At 43.4% G+C, this 23,406-nt stretch overlaps 1 protein-coding gene and 1 long non-coding RNA gene across 2 annotated transcripts in view; one reads left to right on the forward strand and one right to left on the reverse strand.

The window, feature by feature from the left end:
- Positions 1-1,177: 1,177 nt before the first annotated feature.
- On the reverse strand, positions 1,178-10,392 carry LOC129405661 (uncharacterized). Its single transcript, XR_008630727.1, has 5 exons — positions 9,875-10,392; positions 6,825-7,147; positions 2,961-3,266; positions 2,034-2,130; positions 1,178-1,413 (listed from the first exon to the last, which is right to left on the reverse strand). It is a non-coding gene; the product is annotated as an uncharacterized LOC129405661 (long non-coding RNA).
- Positions 10,393-10,681: 289 nt separating this feature from the next.
- The window catches only part of PGM2L1 (phosphoglucomutase 2 like 1), a 50,760-nt gene continuing 38,035 nt past the window's right edge, over positions 10,682-23,406 (forward strand). The window contains exon 1 of the mRNA XM_004618189.2: positions 10,682-11,270. Coding sequence (XP_004618246.2) covers positions 11,157-11,270 — 114 coding nt within the window. The 5' untranslated portion in view covers positions 10,682-11,156. The remainder of the gene's footprint in view (positions 11,271-23,406) is intronic.

The following is a 23,406-nucleotide window of genomic DNA, read 5'->3' on the forward strand; positions in this document are numbered from 1 at the left end:
GTAGAGTATTTGCCTTGCATGTGGCCGACCTGGGTTCGATTCTTCTGTCTCCCTCGGAGAGCCCAGCAAGCTACCAAGAGTATCCCACCCACATGGCAGAACCTGGCAAGCTACCTGTGTCGTATTATGGCAATCTACCTGTGGTGTATTATATTTGATATGCCAAAAACAACAAGTCTCACAATGGAGATGTTACTGGTGCCCACTCGAGCAAATCGATGAACAATGGGATGACAGTACTACAGTGCTACATGGTTGTCATGCTCTGTATATGCCTCAAAGCTTATTTGCTATATAAGTAAAAAGATAGGCTTTCAAACATATTACTACTACTGTGACAGGACTGAAAAGACTATATGTGTAATTTAATTAATAAAAAAATAGCTCAAGGGCTGGAGCGATAGCACAGCAGGTAGGGCGTTTGCCTTGCATGTGGCTGACCCAGGTTTGATTCCCAGCATCCCATATGATCCCCCAAGCACCGCCAGGAGTAATTCCTGAGAGCATGAGCCAGAGCCAGGAGTAACTCCTGTGCATTGCCGGGTGTGACCCCCCCCAAAAAAAAGCTCAATATTTTGGAAATCAAATTTGCTAAACATTGACAGTACATTGCCCATAATTTTACTTTCAATAATTTGGGGGGGAGGGTCACACCTAGCAGTGTTCTCGGGCCACTCCTGATGGTGCTTCACTAGAGATGGACCCTGGACCTCTTGCATGCAAAGCAATGTTCTCAGTCCTTTGTGCTATCTTTCCAGCCCCATTCTTTTCCTTCCTTCCTTCCTTCCTTCCTTCCTTCCTTCCTTCCTTCCTTCCTTCCTTCCTTCCTTCCTTCCTTCCTTCCTTCCTTCCTTCCTTCCTCCCTCCCTCCCTCCCTCCCTCCCTCCGTCCCTCTCTCTCTCTCTCTCTCTCTCTCTTTCTTTCTCTCTCTCTTTCTTTCTTTCTTTCTTTCTTTCTTTCTTTCTTTCTTTCTTTCTTTCTTTCTTTCTTTCTTTCTTTCTTTCTTTCTTTCTTTCTTCTTTCCTTCTTTTTTTTTGAAAGAAAAAAATTCAAAGGAAAAAACTTTTACAGAAGAAAGGTGATACAACAGCAAGAAATTGCCAGGGCAGGGCCGGACTGATAGCACAGAGGAGAGGGCATTTGCACGCAGCCAATCTGGGTTTGATCCCCGGCATATTATAAGGTTCCCTAAGCACTGCCAGAGTAATTCCTGAGTGCAGAGCCAGGAGTAACCCCTGAGTTTTTTGGGTGTGACCCCAAAAGCCAAAAATAAATGAATGAATAAATAAACAAATTATCAGGGCAAAAATTGAGGAAAAATATCTCTGAGAGAAGAAGCCGCAAAATGTGGTTTCAACCTTGAGAAATTTGCCAGTCTGGAAATCTGGAAACTGTTCATCTTGATTTCAAATGCTTATGGACAAGAGAGAGAGAGAAAAAAAGACCAGGGTCTTTAAGAAGGTGAGTCTAATAGGAGCAACTTCTTGTAACTTGCTGGACCCCCAAATATGGTAATACTGTACACCCAAGATGAGAATGAAATAGATGAGAAAATATTTCACATGGAAGTATATTCTAAAGAGTCACAGAGGTGCCTGAGAATTTTAAGCCTTAAAGTAGTTGAACTTGGCTCACACTTGGCAGATGCAAATGCAGATTCTCTGTTAAACCAAACTCAACTTTCATTATAACTTTAAATCTATTCTTACACGCAAAAATTGTCAAATATGTATAATATGCACCAACACAAGGTTCACAAAGGAGCTTGGTTCCCAGAGAACTAGCAAAAACTATAGACAAGAGAAACAGATCACTATTTCAGATGCTGTGTTATAGAAATCTGACCAAGAAACAGGTGCAAACAATGAGAGGTTAGAGGGAGAGCCAGGTTTATTCACCTATTCGAACTCCACCTGGCAATTGGCGATTGGGCCAGACCACAAATGCAAGATGAGGAGAAACTACATAGGTGAGAACTGATGTGAAAGCTTGTATGTGGGCTGGAGCAATAGCACAGCGGGTAGGGCATTTACCTTGCACGTGGCCAACCTGAATTTGATTCCCAGCATTCCATATGGTCCTCCGAACACTGCCAGGAGTAATTCCTGAGTGCAGAGCCAGGAGTAACGTCTGTGCATCGCCGGGTGTGACCCAAAAAGCAATAAATAGATGAAAGAAAAAGAAAAGAAAAGAAAGAAAGAAAGAAAGAAAGAAAGAAAGAAAGAAAGAAAGAAAGAAAGAAAGAAAGAAAAAAGAAAAAAAGAAAGAAAGCTTATATAGGTGAGATATAGAATACATATAGGCTATAGGAACAATGTTCCCATCTAATACACAATGGCTGTCAACATACTTAATGATTGACACAATAAGTGGGAGAGCTTTAAAAAAACACCACCATTTTTAGTAAGGTGCTTGCCTTGCATGCAGCCAACCTGGGTTCGATTCCCAGCATCCCATATGGTCCCCCAAGCACTGCCAGGAGTAACCCCTGAGTATTGCCGGGTGTGACCCAAAAAGAAAAAAAAAGAAAAAAATTTTAAAAAGAGTAACAAAATTGATAAAATCTTCACAAACTAAATCAGGAATAATAAAAGAGAGGACTCAAATTACCAGACTAAAGAAAGAAAAATGGACTCTCTACTGACTGTACAGAAAGAAAAATGATGAGACAGGAATGATCTAAGTAATTGTGTTTCCACAAATTAAATGACACCAGCAATTTGGAAAAATTTCACAAATAAATCTCTGAAATAAGCTAAAGAAGAAATAGATAAAACTATCTATAGCAAGTGAAGAAATTGAGTTAAAAATCCAGAAACTACTTACCAAATTCAAACCCTGTTCATTTTACCACTGAATTCTATCAAATATTTAAAGAAGAATTAGTGAAAATTCTTCCAAAAATTAAGAGGAAGAAATATTTCTCAGCTTATTTTATGTAGCCAGGATTACTCTGATACCTTGTATCACTTGTATCACGTTTAATCCCACTGATCTTCGATTTGCTCGAGCGGGGCGGGCACCAGTAACATCTCCATTCGTCCCTCTCACATGCTAGAGTAGCCCAATTGTATCTGCTCGCTCCAGGAACATGAAGAGCCTCAAACCGTTTGTTCAGGGTTTTGACAAAGAAATCTGACCATCTTGTAGGTGGGCGGCCACTCGGTCTTTTGACGTCCCGTGGAATCCAGTCGGTAATAGCTCTAGTCCAGCGGTCGTCTCTAAATCACATTATGTGTCCAGCCCTGATACCTAAACTCTGATACCTAAACCAGAAAAAAAAAAAAACCACAGTTCACAATCTGTTACAAATTTAGACAAATTAGTTTTCAAAAAATACTAGCAAATCAAATCTAGCAATATATAAAAGCAATGACAGACTATGACCAATTAGAAAGCAAGATTGAATAAGTAGCAGTTCTCCTACATTAAAAAAAAGAAAGCAAGCAAGTTTGGCCTACCTTATAAAAGTAAATGTAATATATTATAGAAACATAGTAAAAAAACATAACTCGTGAACTGTCTTGATAGATAAGTAAAGTGTATGAAAAATCTTACTTTTTTGTTGTTGCTTTTGAGTCTCACCCAGGATGCTCAGGGCTTCCACCTGGTCTGGGTTCAGACATCACTCACACCTGGAGGTGCTTGGGGGACCATATGTGGTGGTGGGGATCAAACCTGGGTCAGCTGCATGCAAGGCAAGTGCCTTACTGGCTGTACTATCTCTCTGACCACGCCATTTTTTTTTTGTTTACTTGCTTGTTTGTTTTTTTTTTGGGGGTCACACCCGGCGATGCACAGGGGTTACTCCTGGCTTTGCACTCGGGAATTACTCCTGGTGGTGCTTGGGAGACCATATGGGATGCTGCGAATCGAACCAGGTTAGCTGCATGCAAGTCAAATGCCCTACCCGCTGTACTATCACTCCAGCCTCTGCTTTTTTTTTGTAATGATAAAAAAGCTTAACAAATGAGAAACAGATGGGAACTTCATTTACATAAAGAGAATTTATGGGGGGGCGGAGCTGGAGTGGGTAGAGCGTTCGCCTTGCACACAGCCAACCCGGGTTCGATTTCTCTGCCCCTCTCAGAGAGCCCGGTAAGCTACCAAGAGTATCTCGCCTGCACAGCAGAGCCTGGCAAGCTCCCCATGGTGTATTCGATAGCCAAAAACAGTAACAACAAGTCTCACAGTGGAGATGTTACTGGTGCCTGCTCAAGCAAATCGATAAGCAATGGGATGACAGAGATACAGTGACAAGGTCCCATAGTCAGCATTATATTAAATGGCAAGAGACTGATAATATCCTATGTTGAAAAAGAAACAAGACACAGATGCCTGCTCTTTTCTCACTTCTATTCAATGTTGTACTGAAGGTTCTCACCAAGAAAAACTTTCAGACTAGAAAGGAAGAAATAAAACTATTTAGAAATGACATAATCTCATATACAGAAAGCCCCAAATAAATTCACTAAGAACAAAACTGAAAAATGAGATCTGTAACGTAGCAGGATGAAGTCATTACACAAAACAGTCATATTTCTATATATAATAAACCAAACAAAAAAGAAATCAGGAAAACAATTTCATTTACAATAGCATCAAAGGGAAGAGAATACTTAGGAATAAATCCAACAAAAGAAGAGTAAAACTCATACTCTAAAACCCACAAAATATTGTTGAATAATCTCAAGGAGGGCTGGAGCGATAGCACAGCGGGTAGGGCGTTTGCCTTGCACTTAGTTGACCCAAGTTCGATTCCTCCACACCTCTTGGAGAGCCTGGCAAGCTACCGAGAGTATCTTGGCTGCATGGCAGAGCCTGGCAAGCTACCCGTGGCGTATTTGATATGCCAAAAACAGTAACGACAAATCTCACAATGGAGATGTTACTGATGCCCGCTCGAGCAAATCAATGAGCAATGGGATGACTGTGACAGTGAGATAGTGAATCTCAAGGAAGATCTATAATGGAAAGCATCCTATATTCATAGATCAAAAGAATGACTATTCTTAAGATGGTGATACTTTAGGACCCAAAGCAGTAGCTTGGTGATTTAGAATGCATGCCTTGCAAGCATGTGCTCACAACTGCAATCCTGATGCCACAACATGAACGGAGTGCTGTCCTGCAATTCTAGATGAACGGGCAAATTGTTTAATATGTGGATTGCATATTGATGAACGGTTCTGGAACTGTGGTGAGGCACTCACTCCCTGTCAGACAACAATCCTGCATGTCCCCAGAGTTGGCAAGGGACGCCCCTCAGCTCAGAGCCTTGCTTCTCTGCCTTGCTTCTCCTAACCCTTGGTGATCTCTCCCTTTTCCTATTTTGTTCTTGTTTGGGGCCACACCTGGTGGTGCTCTGGACTTGCTCTTGACTTTCAGCTCCTCGATCACCCCTGGTGGGCTCAGGGCACTGTATGTGGTATCAGGGACCAAATCCCAGGCAGCTACATACAAAGCAAGTGCACAACTTACTGGGCTACCACCAGTGGGGCCCCACACAGCCTCTTTTTATTTCTTGTTGTCTCCCCTTGTCTCTGCCAAGATTCTATGAAATAGGGATAAAAGTAGAAAGCTGTTTTCAAGCTCATTCCTTTCCTCATTTATTTTGTTTGTTTCCATAGAGTTCATCAGGGTTTCTGCTAAACATCTTTGTTGAGCAACAAGAAAATATTTCTCTTTTCAGAAGACTCATGGAACAAAATGAGAGAGTTGTCAAGAATTTAAGTCTTCAAATAGGAGGGTGATGAGAAAAAGAGTCCCAAGTTCTATTTGGTGGCAGCACTTGTAGAAATTAAAATTTTAGAGTGAATGGGCATGTGGAAAACCTAGAGAGAGGCTTTGTGGGTTGTAAACTCAACCAGGTTTCCTGACCAGAGTTTAAGAATGGTTTGTATGGAGAAACCTATCAGGTCTTGAGAGATCACCAGGACCCTGGGCAACAGATGGGAGTGAAACTTCCATGAATCAATGCTTTCTGTTCCCCATTTCATATAAAATGGGTGGATCAGAGAACCCAAAATAGTGCTGAAAGTATAATTTCATGATAAACTGATAAAATGAGAGTTTTGCAGCTCCTAGATTTTTCAAACCTTAAAGGAATGGATAATTCCTATACACCAGAGTTTTTTCTTTACAGTTTTCATTTGAAAAAAAAAATTTTTTTTCTTTTTGGGTCACACCCGGCGATGCACAGGGGTCACTCCTGGCTCTGCACTCAGGAATTACCCGTGGCGGTGCTCAGGGGACCATATGAAATGCTGGGAATTGAACCCAGGGCGGCTGCGTGCAAGGCAAACACCCTACCCACTGTGCTATCGCTCCAGCCCCAAATCATTTGAAAATAATTTTAAACAAAGTAGAAACCTTTGAAATAACACAAACTATTCATATCCTTAATATGAGATATCATATCCCAATATTATTATCATATTATTATGATATAGTAATTATATTATGATAATATTCTAATATTATCATAATGGTAGGTGAATATTAAATTTTAAATGTTAATTTATTATAATATCAAAATTTCTCTCCATTTCCTTCATTATTTGCTACTTATATGACTATATGTTTATGCACATTTGTATATATTACATATTTGTATAAGTAAATATAGAATATTTTAAACCATTTGAAAAGAAAGTTATACATATCATTATATTAAGATCCTAAAGTACTAGGTTTTATACACACACATGTAGATAGCTCAAGAAAATAAGACCACAGTTAGGGCTATTAGATTTAGCAAATAAAATTAAAATATAGGAGAGCTTAGTCAAATTCCCACAGAGATGAAAGCATCTGAGCTTTACCTGACCAGCAAAACTATTATGCTCCCTCTTCTGGACACACTTAGATACTGTTGTCAGATTTCTTGAATTCTGGGTCTCCGTGGTTACCTTTCAATTTCTGCAACAAACTAAAGACACCTGGGTAAATAGTCTGAGAACTAGTTTATATCTATCATGACCTTGTTGGTATGAGGGCCGGTTAACTCTGGAATTAAATTTACACTTGGATTTCTCCTGGATTTTATTCTTCTCCTGTTTAATTCCATCTCCTGAAATTTCTGTGGATTTATCATTCCTTCTCAGCACTGAATAAGAATCGTCTTAAAAAGCCACTGTGTAGTCATCTGCGTATGGAAAGAAAATATTAGTAAAATAAAAAGACATCCCACAGATGGTTGAGAATACTTCATACATCAGGCAAGGGGTTAATATCCAAGGTAAATAAAGAACTCAAAATTCAACCCTCTCTCTCTCTCTCTCTCTTTCTCTCTCTCTCTCTCTCTCTCTCTCACACACACACACACACACACACACACACACACACACAAATAGAAGAGACAATAGACATTTTTCCAAAGAAAATATACTAATGGCAGGGTGGCTGGACAGACAGAACAACAAGCAGGGAGCTTGTTTTGCACATGGCCAGCCCTGATTCAATTTCCGGCACCCCATATGACCCCCTGAGCCCTGCCAAGAGTGAGTGATTGCAGAGTCAGAAGTAAGTGCTGAGCACCTCTAAGTGTGGAACCCCCTAAAAACAAACAAAGGTGGGGGAGGAGAGAGATAACACACTGGTGGGGCCCAAGAAATAGTCATGGAGGCTGAGCAAATGCTTTGCATGAGGAGGCCTGGGGTTTCCCCGGGCACAGTCTGGTCCCCTGAGCACGGTAGGAGCAGCCACTGAGTAGAGCTGGGAGTTGCACTTGTGGAGTTGGGTGTGCCTGTCCCAAAATACCATTACTGCTGGCCAACATGAAAAAAAAGCTCATGATCACTTATTATCAGGAAGATGCAAATCAAAACTACAATGTGCTATCTCCTCACACCTGTGAGAATGGCCTGTATCACAAAGACCAGAAACAAGGGCTGGCCAGGGTGTGGAGATAAAAGGAGCCCTTCACATTGTTACTGGGAATGGAAACTGCTGGTCTAGTCTTTTTGGAAATCAGTATGAAGTTTTCTCAAAATGGTAAAAATACACTTACCATATGATCTAACAATACCTCCTTAGGTATCCATTTAGAGAATATAGAAATATTAATTTGAAATTATATATGTACTCCTGTATTTGTTGCAGCACTATTTATAATTGCCAAGATACATAAACAACCCAGTACACATGATGAATTAGTGTATAAAGACATTGCAGTTTATATTTACAATGGAATAATCCTCAGTTACAATAAAAGATGAAGTCTTGCTGCTTTTGTGACAACACAGATGGAGAAAATAAGCGAAATAAGTCAGAGAAAGACAAATACAGGTGATCTCACTCACATGAAGGATATAAAGAAACAAGGGGAATAGATAAAACCAAACTCAAACCAAGTTTTGCATTTGGATTGATGGATTGAGTTTTTCAGGCGAAATGGGAGAATATACAAAGGGTTTAGAGGGTCCAATAAATTGTCATGGAGGGATTTGTCATTGGGTGATAGATGTGATATGTACTTTTAAAGAGGTGTGAAAAGCATTCCTAAAACTTAGGCAGTGATGTAAATCAATGTTAAAAATACGCAAAATAGTTTTTTTTTTTTTTTGGCTTTTGGGTCACACCTGGCGATACTCAGGGCTGACTGCTGGCTCTGCAGTCTGGAATCATTCCTGGTGGTGCTCAGGGGACCATATAGGATGCTGGGAATCGAACCTGGGTTGGCCCCATGCAAGGCAAACGCCCTACCCACTGTGCTATCACTCCAGCCCCATACAAAATAGTTTTGAAAAAAACTCTTCCTTCAATTTTCATAGGCCTGTAAGTTATCATTGGATTTTGTTGAAATATAGATTCTGATCCAGCAGAATTGAAGTAGGTCCTGACATTTTGTGTTTTTAAATAATCTGCGGGAGGGCACAATTCCCTGAGTCTCCAAACACACAGTGAGAGCAGCAGCATTGTGGCCACTTATGTTACAACCAATAGATACTTATTAGCTGTGTTGGAACATAGGCCCTGTCACTATGTACTGATTCTGAATTTATGGAACATTTCACAGGAATATACATTTGGGGGGGAGGGGGGTTGAGTCACAGAGCAGTGCTCAGGGCTTACTCCTGGCTCTTTGCTCAGGGCTCACTCCTGGTGGGGCTCTGAGGACCATATGGAGTACTGGGAATCTAACCCAGGCTAGCTGCACGCAAAGCAAGTGCCCTACCCACCCTACTATCCCTTGTGCCAGAGGAATATACAGTTTAAATAAACCCCTATAGAGATTTGAGAACCAATGATCTATGAGCTTGAAATGCCTTTTTCTCAACTTAGGAATTTTCCTCTAGTACCTTTTCATTTGCTGCTTTACTGAGCTCCTGACTTTAAAGTCCTTAACAGGTTTTTATCGCCAGCCTTTGTCTGGCAATCTTTTCTTGCATATATCCTGTCACAGAAGACAGATCTTACTTTTGAAAGGAATGGTTACTTGATATACTTTCTGATAGTATTGGCTCCTAGCATAATGCTTAGTGTAGAGTAGACCAATATATCATTAATAGTGGTCTTCAAAATAAATGTAATAAGAGAGAAGTACTAATTTCTTTTTCAGGATATATGGTTGTTTCCTTTGCCTGGAGTGATTAAAAGAAGTTGCTGACTTCATAAAGGAACCCCCCAAATATTTACCTCAAGCTATGAATTAGGAGCTAACTGGACAATTATTTTGTTCCTTGTAGTTCGGATTTTTATTACGGTAAAGGTACCTTTAAATAAAAGAAAATAATACTTTGAATTTACTAGATCTTTCAGTTATGAGCCTCAAAGAGCTCTAAAGCCATTTATCAGGTAACTGTTCCATCACGATACAAATATTATATCCTTTTTACAAACAAGCTGAGTAAGGTTAAGAGTTGTAATGTACCTGGTCAAAACTTGTAGCTTCCCTGTAAGACCCAATACTGAGATCTCAGGAAAAACTCAGGATAGTCCAGTTCTTATGTCAGCATCTCCCAGATTTGAAAAAAAAAAAAAGAGCATTCCTATTTTGAGAAAATGAGAAATGAGAAGAAATGATTGCTTCAGTGATCTTTGTTTCGCTGTATCTTTCTTAACATTGCTTTTTGGATCTCTCATAATAACGTTCATACATTGTTATATTAAGATTAAATATCCTCTGCCACTTCTTGCTTTCAGTCATCTTGTTTTCTTTCCCTGCCTTCTAGTCACTGTTGCAGTCCAGCAAGAATTGCTAGGAGAGATGTGAAAGAAGCTAGAACCTAGGTTCCATCATTTAACAATTCTTTCCTTTTGAAAAGAGAGGAAATTCCTTCTTTGTGCGTAAAAAGGGGGTGCATCACGCTCATCTCCGGTTGAAAGGACAGTATGCGATTCGTCAACTGTAACGCACTAAATGAATACTACTTAACGCATCAGCTTCAATTAATCGGCAGACCACACAGCCGAATAACAGGGGCAGGGCATGCCCGTAGGGAATAGCCTCGAGGCAGATCTTTCCCTTTTGAGAAAAGGAAGAAACGGGAGTCGTCGGGAGTTGTAGTCTCTGTGCCGATCGCCCAAGGCCTACGCGAATGAAAAGAACTACAGTTTCCGTGAGGCCTTGCGGGGCCCCACAGGCGCGCCCTCCCGCCAGGCGCGTGCTCCCAGCCCGAGGCTCGGACACGGGGCCGAAGGCGCGGGGGCGCGCCCGGGAGCCGCAGAGCGGGCGCCCACGGCGGGGTGCTGGTCCGGGGCGGCTGAAGGAGAAAAGGAGACGCGGGCGAGAAAATTATAAATACAGTACGCCGACCGCCAATTACCGCCCGCCAGCGTCTCCGCGGCCCACGGGCCCCGACGCACGCGCGCGCACGCGGACCCTGAGCCGGGCGGGGGCGGGAAGGGGCGTGGCCGGCCGCGGCGGGGGCGGGGCCTGGGCGGCGGCGGCGCCAGCGGGGACCCGGCACCTGGGACTGTTGTTCTCCGTGCTGGGACTGCCGCAGTCCGTGCGCCCCGAGACCGGAGCCGGGCGGCCGGGGCGCGGACAGCCGCTAACCAGCCCGCTCCCGCGTGCCCGGGGCTGCCTGCGGTCGGCCCCCGATGCCCTGCCCTGAAGAGGGGGCAGCGGGACCCTGGTGAGCGCGCCTTCAGCCCCCCGCAACTCGGCGTCTTCGCGGGCCCCCCAGGCCCGCGCACCCCGTCGCTGTGCCATGGCTGAGAAGGCGGAGGGGGACATGAACTCTAACGTGCTCCACGCCCCCCCGTACCACACCGGGGACCCGCAGCTCGACACGGCCATCGGGCAGTGGCTCCGGTGGGATAAGGTGGGTACCTGCCCGGCCAGCCCCGCATCCGCGCGCCCCGCCCTCGGGTTTCCCCCAGACGGCACGCCCTTCCCCGCGTCCCCACCCGCGCCCCGGAGGCTGCAGAGGAGATGGCTCAGGCCACGGCGGGCGTTGTCACCCACCTATGCCAGCGCTGCCTCCCCTGGGCAGGCTGAGCTGGGCAGGGACGTCTGCAGTGGCTTCCTTTTGCAGTGCGCCAAATTGCAGCCTCCCTTCCTCTCCCCACCCCTCCTTCCTTGTGCATGTCATGGCTCTTAAAAACAATTAATCTTCACCATCGTCAGTGCTTAGAGCATTTTCCTTTCCCCGATCCTCTCCTTGGACTTCCTGCTCTGCAGACCTCTAAGTGGTTTTTGGCATCCTCCTCTCCGCTAGCCGCTGGCGTTCCCCTCTGCCGGGTTTCCTCCTCCTGTCCCTAGCTCGCTAGGCAGTCGCTGTTCTATTCATCCCTCCTCGGTCTTTTCTAGTATCACCTTCTGCTCGGGAGAAAGGTGAGGGTGCGATTTCCCTGTCTGAGAGTTGTTTTCTGGAAGTATCCAGCTCAAAGAAGCCCGGTGTCCGGGTGTGGCATGATGTCCTGATTCGGAATGGGTTTTGCTTTATCCATTTGTCCCCTCCACCCCTTTCAGGGGGTGGTGATTTCATCTTGTGGAAGCTGAGGGACCGGGTCTCTGAGAGTCAGAATTAGCATGCAGCCACCTCACTTGCTAAGGAAGCCCCCCGCCCCCCCCCCCCCCCCCCCCCCCGTGTCTCCAACAGAGAGACTAGCTTGAGCGCTGTCAGATGCGTTGTGGAAGCCCTAAGCCTTAGCTTTGTCAGGTGCATTGTGGAAGGAGGGAAGGCGGCTGATCTTGAATGGAATCGCTAACACCAAACTTAATGAAGTAGGGTCGTATGTAGAAATCATGTACAAAGGAATTTTCTATGAGATTAGCTTTCCGGAAAAAGTTTTATTTTTACTTTGCTCAGTCATTCATGCATTCAGCAAAAAGTTACTGAGCCCTGGGTCATATCTCAGGTTCTTTTAGGCCCAGGGAATACTGGTGATGGGAGAGAAAGGGTTCCTGCTGCCAGCAAGCCTTCAGGTAGCAGAGAAGGACCCACACATTATCAGGTACAGTGAGTTAGGATTACTTGGTCAGGTGTGCCTTATACATTCTAATTCTTCTGTCTGAATTGGAAACTATGGCTTCTCAAATTATAAAGTACTTAGAGATCACCTGGGGTAGCTTTAATTGGGAAAATCTAATTTAGGAGGCCTTGGTGGGGCCTGAGATTCTGCCTCAGAGTGGTCTTCATGGGATGTTGCTGACCTGGAGACCCCACTTGGCATAGCTAGACTCTTCTTTTGTTCGGGGGCCACAGTCAACAGTGCTCAGAACTTCTAACTCTGCACTCAGGGATCACTCCTAGTGGGGCTCGGGCACCATATACAGTGCAGGGTTCTAATTAGAGTTAGTTGTGTGCAAGGCAAGTGACCCATCTCTGTTTTTTTTTTTTTTTTTTTGTCTTCAGCTCTAGTAGGCAGACTCTAACAGAATGTTCTGATTGAGATACTTACTAGAGAACTAACCCCCTTGTTCCCTTAAACCGGTATTTTATATTTGTATTGTATATAGAATGGCCTTGAATTGACTTAAATGTATAGATTGAAAATGGGTGTGCAAATACCATGGTTAAGCTCACTAATTGCCATGAAGATGTGTAAAATGCCAATGACTTGAGAGCTCTTCTGCTGGTTTTTATGAAATGTCTGCAATGAATATAGTTCCTTTTGTGGAAGGATATCAAGGAAGTGAAGATTCAAAGATTGCTCCTTTTGGTCCATTAGGGAGAAGGAAGCCTAATAGAAATAAGAGAGACAAGGCTGGCTCCCAGTAGAATGGTAGATACTGCACACTGTAGAAATGTCTTCGGCAGGGAAAACTAGGTAAAAAAAAAAAAAAAAGTGAAATCTTGGCTTTGTAAGTGTAATATAATTTATTATTACTTTTTGTTTCAAGCCATCTGCTTTCATTGGTTAGGCACTTAGGTCTCCCTGAATGAGGAAGACTTGGGAAGTTCGAGACCATTTAGAGAATTCTGGTGCAATTTACTTTTATCATCATGCATGTCAGGGGTTTTGGCCCTTCAACAATAGGCGTTTTTCATGGCCAGGGATGAGATCACTTTTAGGTTCCAGTTTGTCTATATCCTTTTTCTCATTCTTTGGGAAAGATTGGTTGAATTAATTAGTGTTAATTGGCCATGCTTGCCAATATATTATTGGGATATACAAAAATATAAGATAATCTTTATGCACGTGTACATAAAGATAACACAGTTATAATATTGGTGGCAATTAAACAGTTTTATAGGAGTTCAAAAGTTAATGTGACCTGTGGACTGGGATGGTCAGTGGAAACTTTGTAAGAAGAAGGGGTGCGTCTGAAAAGCAAGGAGAGCCTTCACTGAAAGAAAATAAAATTAATTTTTATGGGTTTGATATGCACCCAGGTGTGCTCTGGGGTGACTCCTGACTCTGCATGGAGGTCACTCACTCCCTGTGACACTTGGGGAACCGTGCGATACTGGAGAGGGAAAATAGGACCTCACATATACAGGGCAAGTGCCCTGCCACTGAGTCATATCCCCAGAGAGAAAGAAGAGAAATTCTGAATTTATATTTAATGTGGGCTCTGCACAAAAGGCACTGACTGAAGCCTGTGGGAGATACAAAGATGAAGCAGCTGTGTGGTTGCATCTTTAATAAGGGAGAGTGCGCTTAATAGATAAACAAAGGTATATTTACTATAGATTCACAGTGTAAGTTAGCTAGGCAAGGTTAGGGGCACTGAAAAAATTTTAACCATTTTTAAAAAAATTTTTTATTTTTGTGTCACACCTGGCGATGCACAGGGGTTACTCCTGGCTCTGCGCTCAGGAATTACTCCTGGAGGTGCTCAGGGGACCATATGGGATGCTGGGAATCGAACCTGGGTTGGCCGCATGCAAGGCAAACGCCCTACCCGCTGTGCTATTGCTCTAGCCCCAACTTTAACCATTTTTTATTGAGGTAGCACTATAGCACTGTCGTCCTGTTGTTCATCGATTTGCTTGAGTGGGCACCAGTAACGTCTCCATTGTGAGACTTGTTACTGTTTTTGGCATATCAAATATGCCACGGGGAGCTTGCCAGGCTCTGCCATGTGGGTAGGATACTCTTGGTAGCTTGCCGGGCTCTCAGAGAGGGGCGGAGGAATCGAACCCGGGTTGGCTGTGTGCAAGGCAAACGCCCTACCTGCAGTGCTATCGCTCCAGCCCTCTTATTGAGGTACTGGAGTTATTGTTAATTGCATTTTCATGCTTACTCCAATAGCATCACCAAGGAGACCACTTCACTCCCTCCACCAGTGTCCTAAGAACCCCAAATAGCACCCCCAATAAGCTCAGTTCTGTAGACAAAATCTTGAGTTTCAATGACTTTTGACCATTTTTTCTTCCCTTTCTATATTTACTTTTATCCTGCATATGGAAGAGATCTTTCTTTTTTTTAATTGTAGAGGTGGAGACACCTACACACATATAGATTAATATAGCTAATCTGAAATCCCACAGAATTGTAAGTTAGTGTAAGTTGCTAAATTATTTTTCAAAATTTTATTTCATTTTTTCCAAAATTTATATTTTGTTAAAAATATATTCTAAAATTAATGTTAATATTCTGTGCTAATACAAGTTATACAAAATAGGTAAATCCTACTCATGTAAAACTTAGTAAGAATGAAGAGAATTATGAAAATTTTAAGAGGAAAATCTGAATAGGCCTATACAAGTATTGAAGTGTGTATTATCCTAAAAAAGGGCATATTGGCTTTATATTAAAAAAATATTTTAGATTTTGCTTAAATGTCTGCATTAAAAAGTAAAAGATTGTAATAAAAATATATGAATATATCACAGCACTGTTTACAATAGCCAGAATCTGGAAAAAACCCGAATGCCCTAGAACGGATGACTGGTTGAGGAAACTTTGGTACATCTATACAATGGAATACTATGCAGCTGTTAGAAAAAAGGAGGTCACAAATTTTTTATTTAAGTGGATCGGCATGAAAAGTTTCATGCTAAGTGAAATGAGTCAGAAAGAGAGAGACAGACATAGAAAGATTGCACTCATCTATGACATATAGAATAACAGAGTGGGAGACTAACACCCAAGAATTGTAGAAACAACTACCAGGAGGTTGACTCCATGGCTAGGAGGCTGGCCTCACATTCTGGGGAAAGGGCAACTCAGAGAAGGGATCACCAACTATAATGTAGTCGAAGGCCATGTGGGAGAAGGGAGTTGCGGGCTGAATGAGGGCTAGAGACTGAGCACAGTGGCCACTCAACACCTTTATTGCAAACCACAATAGCTAATTAGAGGGAGAGAACAGAAGGGAATGCCCTGCCACAGTGACAGGGTGGGGTGGGGGGGAGATGGGATTGGGGAGGATGGGAGGGATGCTGAGTTTACTGGTGGTGGAATATGGGCACTGGTGAAGGGATGGGTTCCCGAACTTTGTATGGGGGAAGCATAAGCACAGATGTGTATATATCCGTAACTGTACCCTCATGGTGATTCATTAATTAAAAATAAATAAATTTATTTAAAAAAATATATGAATATAGAAAATGATCAAACATCATTTTTATCAATGATTGTTTCATCAATGAAACACTATTTTGTTATTGAGAATGTATAAAATCTCTTAGCAAGCTAGAAGTAAACGACCTTTATTTAGTAAAGTGCAAACATAAGCACAGGGCACTGAATTTCAGGTTGCACAAATATAAAATAATTTGATTTATAGCATTTATTGAATGTTGACAACATATATATAGCCTTTTAGTATGAAGAAACTAAGTTTAATGTGTGATTAATATTTAAAGGAGAAAAGCAACCTACCAAATGCTGCTCCTGTTTAATGACTCTGATCAGGCATATTTTAATAAGTTACTAATCTGAGGCAGTTTGCTGTTTTCCAGTTACCCAAATTGCTGTTTTCACCTTGGTGGGATGGTGTACCTTGCTGTCTTCACTTTTTTCAAAGTATTGTCTTGGACCTTTAGAATTCCTTAAGTTTAGACAGCCAACATGGAGTACAGGATCATTGTCAAACAGAGATGAAAAGAAACTCGAATGTGTGTTTTTGGAACATTTTTCTCTCGTGGAGAAATTATTGGAAAGACATATACATATAGAGACCAACTGGGTCCTAGTAGCCTCCAATAAATAAAAGTGTCAGTGTTAAAAAGAAAGTAGCCATAGCTCAAGTAGCACATGCTGGGTATGCATAAGGCCCTGAGTTTATTCCCAAGATCTGCATGTTCCCGTCCCCCCCAGGGCCCTGGTAGCAAACCTCTCCCCCACCCCCCACCATCCCAAGCTCTCAACTATGATGCACCACTTGGTCAAGAATAACTAGGAGTGGCCCCAGTGCTCCTGCAGCACCTCTGGGGAGCCTCCCCTGCAAAAATCAGTTCAGCAAGACAGGATGTTCATTGAGATAACAATGGGGGGTGACTCGGTGGGGTTTCCCTGGCATGGCCTTCTCTGCAGCCAGAACCTTTGCAAGAATTTCTCCCTGCCTCAACATGGACTCACCCCACTCAAAGCCAGCAAACTAACGTCTGCGTTCAGGGTGCTATCTTCATTATTTGTGGCATAGATATGATAACTCAATGGATTTGTTTCTAGTCAAGGCATTTTCTGGGTAATGGAAGTAAGACTTTCCTTTTGGGAGTGTTATACAAAAATCCGAAGAATTTTATTGATCATACAAGAAAATCACATGAACTGATGGCAGATAGAAGGGATAATTTACTGTTGAAACTCAATAAATACATGAAGTCCAACAATGCACAGCTAACTAATACAGTGATCATTCTCTTTTATCACTGCCGTTTAGTCCTGCCTAAAGTCCCTCCTTCCTTCGAACTTCTTTCTTTAGATGTCTTCCTGCATTCTCTCAAATAACAGATGAGTTTGACAGATTTTAAATCTCAAGCTTCTCTGAAACCAAAATTCATTTCTGCTTCTGATCGTCTGTCAGTATTTTTTCACCCCTAAATTTTTGGGCCGTGCCTGGTGGTCCTAGGGGCTTGCTTCTGGCTCTGCACTCAGGAATCACTCCTGGCAGGACAAGGGACCATCTGGGGTGCTGGAATCAAACCCAGATCAATCTCAGGCAAGGCAAATACCCAACCTGCTCTAGTATCTCTTCAGTCCAGGTGTTAATTTGATGGAGGGAGTCTTGTATTCAAGATGTAGGCATGAAGTTTGGGTGTAAGAGAGGATACAGTGGGGAATGGGCAGGCTATGGCACAGGATGTGGGACAGATGCTAGAACAACAGCTATCTCGTGGCATCAGTGTGGGGACAGGAATTAACTGTGGCATTTTGAGAAATAGTGGGTGGCCTCATGAGGGTCTCTGAAGATAGGTCTGTATGGAGAAAGAATAGAATGTAAAAGAGTAGGTTACATTAGGGTTGTGAAGACAAATGCTGAAAATAGTGGGTGGAAACTTAAGAGTGATGTTCAGACATTCAGAGCTAAGTCAATTTTTCCAGAAAAAATATATCATCAGCAGCAAAGGGGTGGACAAAGTCTCTTTTAAAAAACAGCATTGTGTGATTCAAAAATGCCCCCTTGAGACATCTCTACAAAGTTGATTTTACCTCAGTTTCATTGTGTAGAGGCCCAAAGGAGTTGTGGAAATTATCCATTTGTGGTTGAGCGTAGACTTTGTACCAGAACTTAAATCTGCCACATGGTTTGAGTCAACTTTTTCTCTGTTATTTGAGGGCGGGCCACACCTGGCGATGCTCAGGGGTTACTCCAGGTTCTCCATTGAGGAATTACTCCTGGCTGGCTCAGGGGACCATATGGGATGCCTGGGATTGAACCTGGGTTGGCCGAGTGCAAGGCAAACACCCTCCCCGCTGTACTATCTCCAGCTCTAGTTTGAGCCAACTTTTATAATACTGCTCTAGCACATTAAATAAATATTTTAATTTGGTATTTACTCAGTGGACGTACAGAATATGCATGGCTTTATTAATTCTGGGAAATATTGCTAACATTTGTTACACTAATATTTATTTGTATAAATTCTAAACTTTGAAACATTATCAGTCTCTCAGCATGGAGTGGTAGGGGGACAGGGATAACAAAGGAAAGGAAGGTGACTGGCTCAGGACAAATGACTTTTCAGTAGTAGAGTTGGGACTAGAACCTAGGTTGTCATTGTTTGGTGTGGGGACCACACCTGGCTGTGCTGAGGGATTACTCCTGGCGGGATCACATGCAGTGCTGGTAGGTCAGCTGCAGGCAGGCACCCTGCCCACTGCACTCTCTCTCTCTCTGCAGCCCCAATTTTCTCATTCCTGTAATAGACTGAATATTTAGAAAATGCTAGATATCATCAAGTTTCAGAGACCTTTTTTTAAATTCATGTTATTAGGGCAGGAGTGTACAATGTATAGCAGGTAGGATGCTTGCTTCAAATGTGGCTGATCTTGATTTGGTCTCTTGAGTCTTGCCAGGCATGATCCCTGAGCACAGAGCCAGGAGTAAGCCCTGAGCACCACTAGATGTGGCCCCCAAAACAAACAAACAAAAAAAAACATGCAGACAGAAAGCAGGCATGTGATTGGCTGTTGTCAAAAACTAGGATTTAATGTTAGATTCTGCAGAATAAACTGCCGTGGGATTTTTTTCACAGACCTGAATTTGTTGCTCAGCCATTGCTTTGGTCGCCTTGGCAACTGTATTTCTCTGTCTGGCCATGAAATTTAGTACATATAAATGAGAGTTTGGATTCTATTCCCAAGAAGAAAATTCACATTCTATTTCCAGATTTCTTATGTTTGAAATAAGTATACACTCGTGATAGAAATACAATACCAAAGGGATCAGGATGGAGAGCACTGTTCCTGATGGCCTCTTCTCACCCTCAGTTTCCTCGTTTGAAGCTGTTTTCTTTATTCTCCTGGATAGGGTTCAGGTATGTGGCTCAAAGGGGCAGAGCACATGCTTAGCTCCTGGCACGACACGCCCCCATCCCCAGCTCTGCTGGGTGTGCATGATGTCCTCGGCACAGCTCAGCCTGCAGCCCTTGGCTCAAGCCCTCAGCCATCAGACTCACGCTACTGAGTCTAACAGCGCTGGGAGTAGCCCCCTGTTTTGGCCCTGAAAAAACTAAATAAGATGCTATTTCTTTCTCTTTACTTTTTTCTTTTCTTTTCTTTTTTTTTGCTTTTTTTGGGTCACACCCAGCGATGCTCAGGGGTTACTCCTGGCTTTTGCACTCAGGAATTACTCCTGGCGGTGCTTGGGGGACCATATGGGATGCCGGGGATCGAACCCGGGTCGGCCGCGTGCAAGGCAAACGCCCTACCCGCTGTGCTATCGCTCCGGCCCCTTTTCTTTTCTTTTTAATTGAGTCATGTTGAGATATAAGAACGTGCTCTTCGTGTTCCTGGAGCAAGCAGACGCCGTTGGGCTACACTAGCATGTAACAGGGACAAATGAAGACGTTACTGGTGCCCGCTTGAGCAAATCTGAACAACGGGATGACAGTGATACAGTGAGATCTACAGTTACAGAGCTGCTCATGATTGAGTTTCAGTCATACAATATTCTGTACCCATTACTCCACCCGTGTATATTTCCCACCACCAATGACGCTAGTTTCCCTCCACCCCTACCCCGTCCCCCAGCCTGCCTCTGTGGCAGGCACTTTTTTTCTCTCTCCCCCTGCCCTGCATTGGGCATTATGGTTTCAGTACTGCTGTTTCTTGATTTTTAGATAGAGGCTCGGTGGCTTAGAATGTCTCCCTGGCAACGCAGCGCTCTCAGCTTCAAATCTGGGTGCTGCGGTGTGCTCCGAGCTCAGTCCTGGTGTCTCTGTTCTGCTGTCCACAATCCCAGGAGCACAAGCCATCCAGCTCTCTGTAACCCAGGCCTGTGAGCACCGCAACGAGTACACCCTCCAGCGAGCAGGGCCAGGACCCCCAAGGAGCATAGCCTGCAGTGAGCACCGTGGCAGAGAGCGAGCAGCGCACCTTGACACGTGAGCTAAATATGAGCACTCCACTGCCAGGTGTCTGTCACACCTGCTCCCCTCCTCCTAAGTACAGTGACAGTGACAAAGGGAAGGGGAGCATGGGAATCCATACACAGATCTCCTGTCAAGTGCGTGTAGTCAAAAATGGCAGCTCCCTCTCGTCACTGCCCTTCCCATATTTTGGTAATACTACTGACTTGCTGTGCCCTCTGCAAAGCGTAAATAGTGCAGTTAGCACAAAGGAACTCTGCAGGACGGTAAGCCCAGCTCTCAAACACAGCAGACGGATGGAACGCATGCCTTTACGTACACATCGAGCTAACCCGTGCCAGCTTCCCAGAAGGACCTGTGGATGGCAGCGAATAGTCAAGAAATCAACTTGCGTAAAAACAAGTGGCATGCAAAAGGGAAGGAAAACAGAATACATTTTTAAAAAGAAAAGTCATACCATGGGCCCTGGTCCATGGTAGGAAGTTTGCCACCAAGGGGGAGGGGTAGCATAGTTAGGATAGAGAAGGGACCACTATGACAATGATAGCTGTAAATGATCACTCTGGACAAGAACTGAATGCTGAAAGGAGGTAAAGTGAAATGTACAGTGCCCTTTCAGTAATAGCACTGCAAACCAGAGTGCCTTAAAGGAAAGAGAGAAGGGGAGTGTGGGAAGAAAATGGGGGAAGAAAAGTGTGCCAGAGAAGCAGGCTGGGGGCTGGGGGGTCCTGAGGGGAAACTGCCCCCCCCCCCCAAACCAACCCCATTAGCTCTTGATACCCTGTGGAAAGACCAGGTAGACCTGCAGAGTAGGAAATGATTTGACCAAGCCCACTTCCTGTTCTTCATTGCTCAGATGTGTTCTTAACTAGGTGCTTCCATGGTTTTCTGTTTTGAGGATCGCCCTGATGACAAGCCACAAGATTCCATTTTTCTCATTGTGGTTCTAAGGCGTACAATTGAGTAACAAAGTCTGTTTGAGTTTTATGAAAAATAACTTTTTTATCTTGCACCTCTGAAACTGTCCCACTGTCCTCTTATATGGGCCAGTTCCCCCACCCATGTTTTACCAATATTTTTTCTGTTCCTCTAACCTTGACTATTTTAGAAACCTCATTGAAGTGCAGTCATAGTAATTGTCTTTTTTGTGACTGCCTTTTTTTCCCACTCAACATCATGTCCCCCAGTTTCATCAAGTAGCATATGACAGGATTTCCTTTTTGTTTGTTTGTTTTTTTTTGGGGGGGAGGTAACTCCCGTGCTGTTCTCAGGAGCCCCAGGGCCCCTCCCAGCAATTCTCAGGAGCCCCAGGGCCCCTCCCAGCGATTCTTGGCCAACTGACTATTCACTGTGTTACTGTTGAAGTTCTCTAGGGCTGGGGATAACCTGGGTCATCCCTGTGGTGCCCCAGAACCTCCAGGGCTGCACCTGGAGTTGGACAGAACAGGGATTGGCTGTATGCAAGGCATGTGCCATCTGTACCCCTTTACTGTCTCAAACCCCAAATTTCTGTTTTTAATATTGAATTGTATGTGTCATAGTTTGTTTCTCCATCTATCAGTGGTTTGTGGTCACCTTCTGTCATGTACAGTGCTACTATGGAAATGAGTATATAAATACTGCCTCAAGAGCTCTCTTTTGGTGCTGGGGAGATAGTACAGCATTTACCTTGCATGCAGCTGACCCTGACTCTGTCCCCCACACCACCCTGAGGCCTGCCAGCTGAGGCTCAGCACAGAGCTAGAAATAAGCCCTGAGCACTGCTGGGTGTGGCCCCAGACAAAACAAAAAACTAACTTCTTTTAGCTATCTATACCAAATGGGATTGTTGAAACAACATGTAGATAGATGTATATTTCTGAACAAAGTGTTATTGAAACTTGTCTTCTTGTGCAGTGTTTCATGCTGATTTCTTTCTAAATATCTTTCAGAAGTTTAGTGAAGTGAAATCTCATCCACTCATCAGTGACCACTGACCTCTTTCTTTTGCATTATAGATTTAGTCTTTTTCTTTACTGTCAGCTTAATAAATTCTCAGACGACACAAGTGCCCGAGTCTTTCATCTTCAACTAAATCTCTGTTCTTTTATTTGTTTAAATTAAAATTGAAACCCGAAGTAACTTGGAATATCCTGTTTTAGGTTGAAACACACACACACACACACACACACACACACACACACACACACACACGAAACTCTCATCTATCCAGAGTTTTAGTGATTTGGGGAGGTTGGGCCACACACCCAACTGTGTTCAGGGCTTGCTGTTGGCTCTGTGCTTGGAGATCACTCCTGGTGGTCTTGGGGGGACCTTACGGGGTGCCAGGGATCACTGTACCATCTCTTTGGCTGCTGTCCTTTTATATCAAGGAGTTTTGTGTTTAATACATTCATTTTTACTATAAGACTATCAGAAAGTCTGCTTGCATATATTTCTCATCTAACACTACTCCCGCTATATCTCCCTTTCTTCCCATTTGCAAAATCTGAGAGCGTGGAGAATATAATTTTTTAAAAAATTAACTTAATTTTTAAATTAAATTTTTTTTTTAAATTTTTAAAAAATTAACTTAATTTTTGTCCTCTTTTAATTTTTTATACACTGGAAGGTTTTATTTATGTGATACACTGGAAGAATTGGAAATAATCTGTTTCACTAGCTCAGATGGTCACAGCTTCTTGCTGTCTAATCCACATCCGATTTCTTGCATCTTTCCTTGTCGACGGCCCCACAAGGGGAGTGTGTTGAGTTTGCAGTGGGTGATTGGTTGGTTGGTTTGCAGTGAGGTTAGGCCACACCCTGTGGTGCTCAGGGATTCTCCCAGCTCTGTGCTTAGGGGCTACTCCTGGTGCTCGGGGTATCCAGTGCTAGAGATGAAACCCAGGCCTCCCCCATGCAAAGTGTTCAGCCCATAATGTGCGCTCTACAGCCCTGGCTAGTTGCTTGCTTTTTGTTTGTTTGTTTTTGATAACCTACTTCATATGTCTGTTTCGTTTTTCTTCCTAGAAATATTTTTCCCCAAAGT

The sequence above is a fragment of the Sorex araneus genome, chromosome 6 (assembly GCF_027595985.1).
Source record: "Sorex araneus isolate mSorAra2 chromosome 6, mSorAra2.pri, whole genome shotgun sequence".
NCBI lineage: Eukaryota > Metazoa > Chordata > Mammalia > Eulipotyphla > Soricidae > Sorex > Sorex araneus.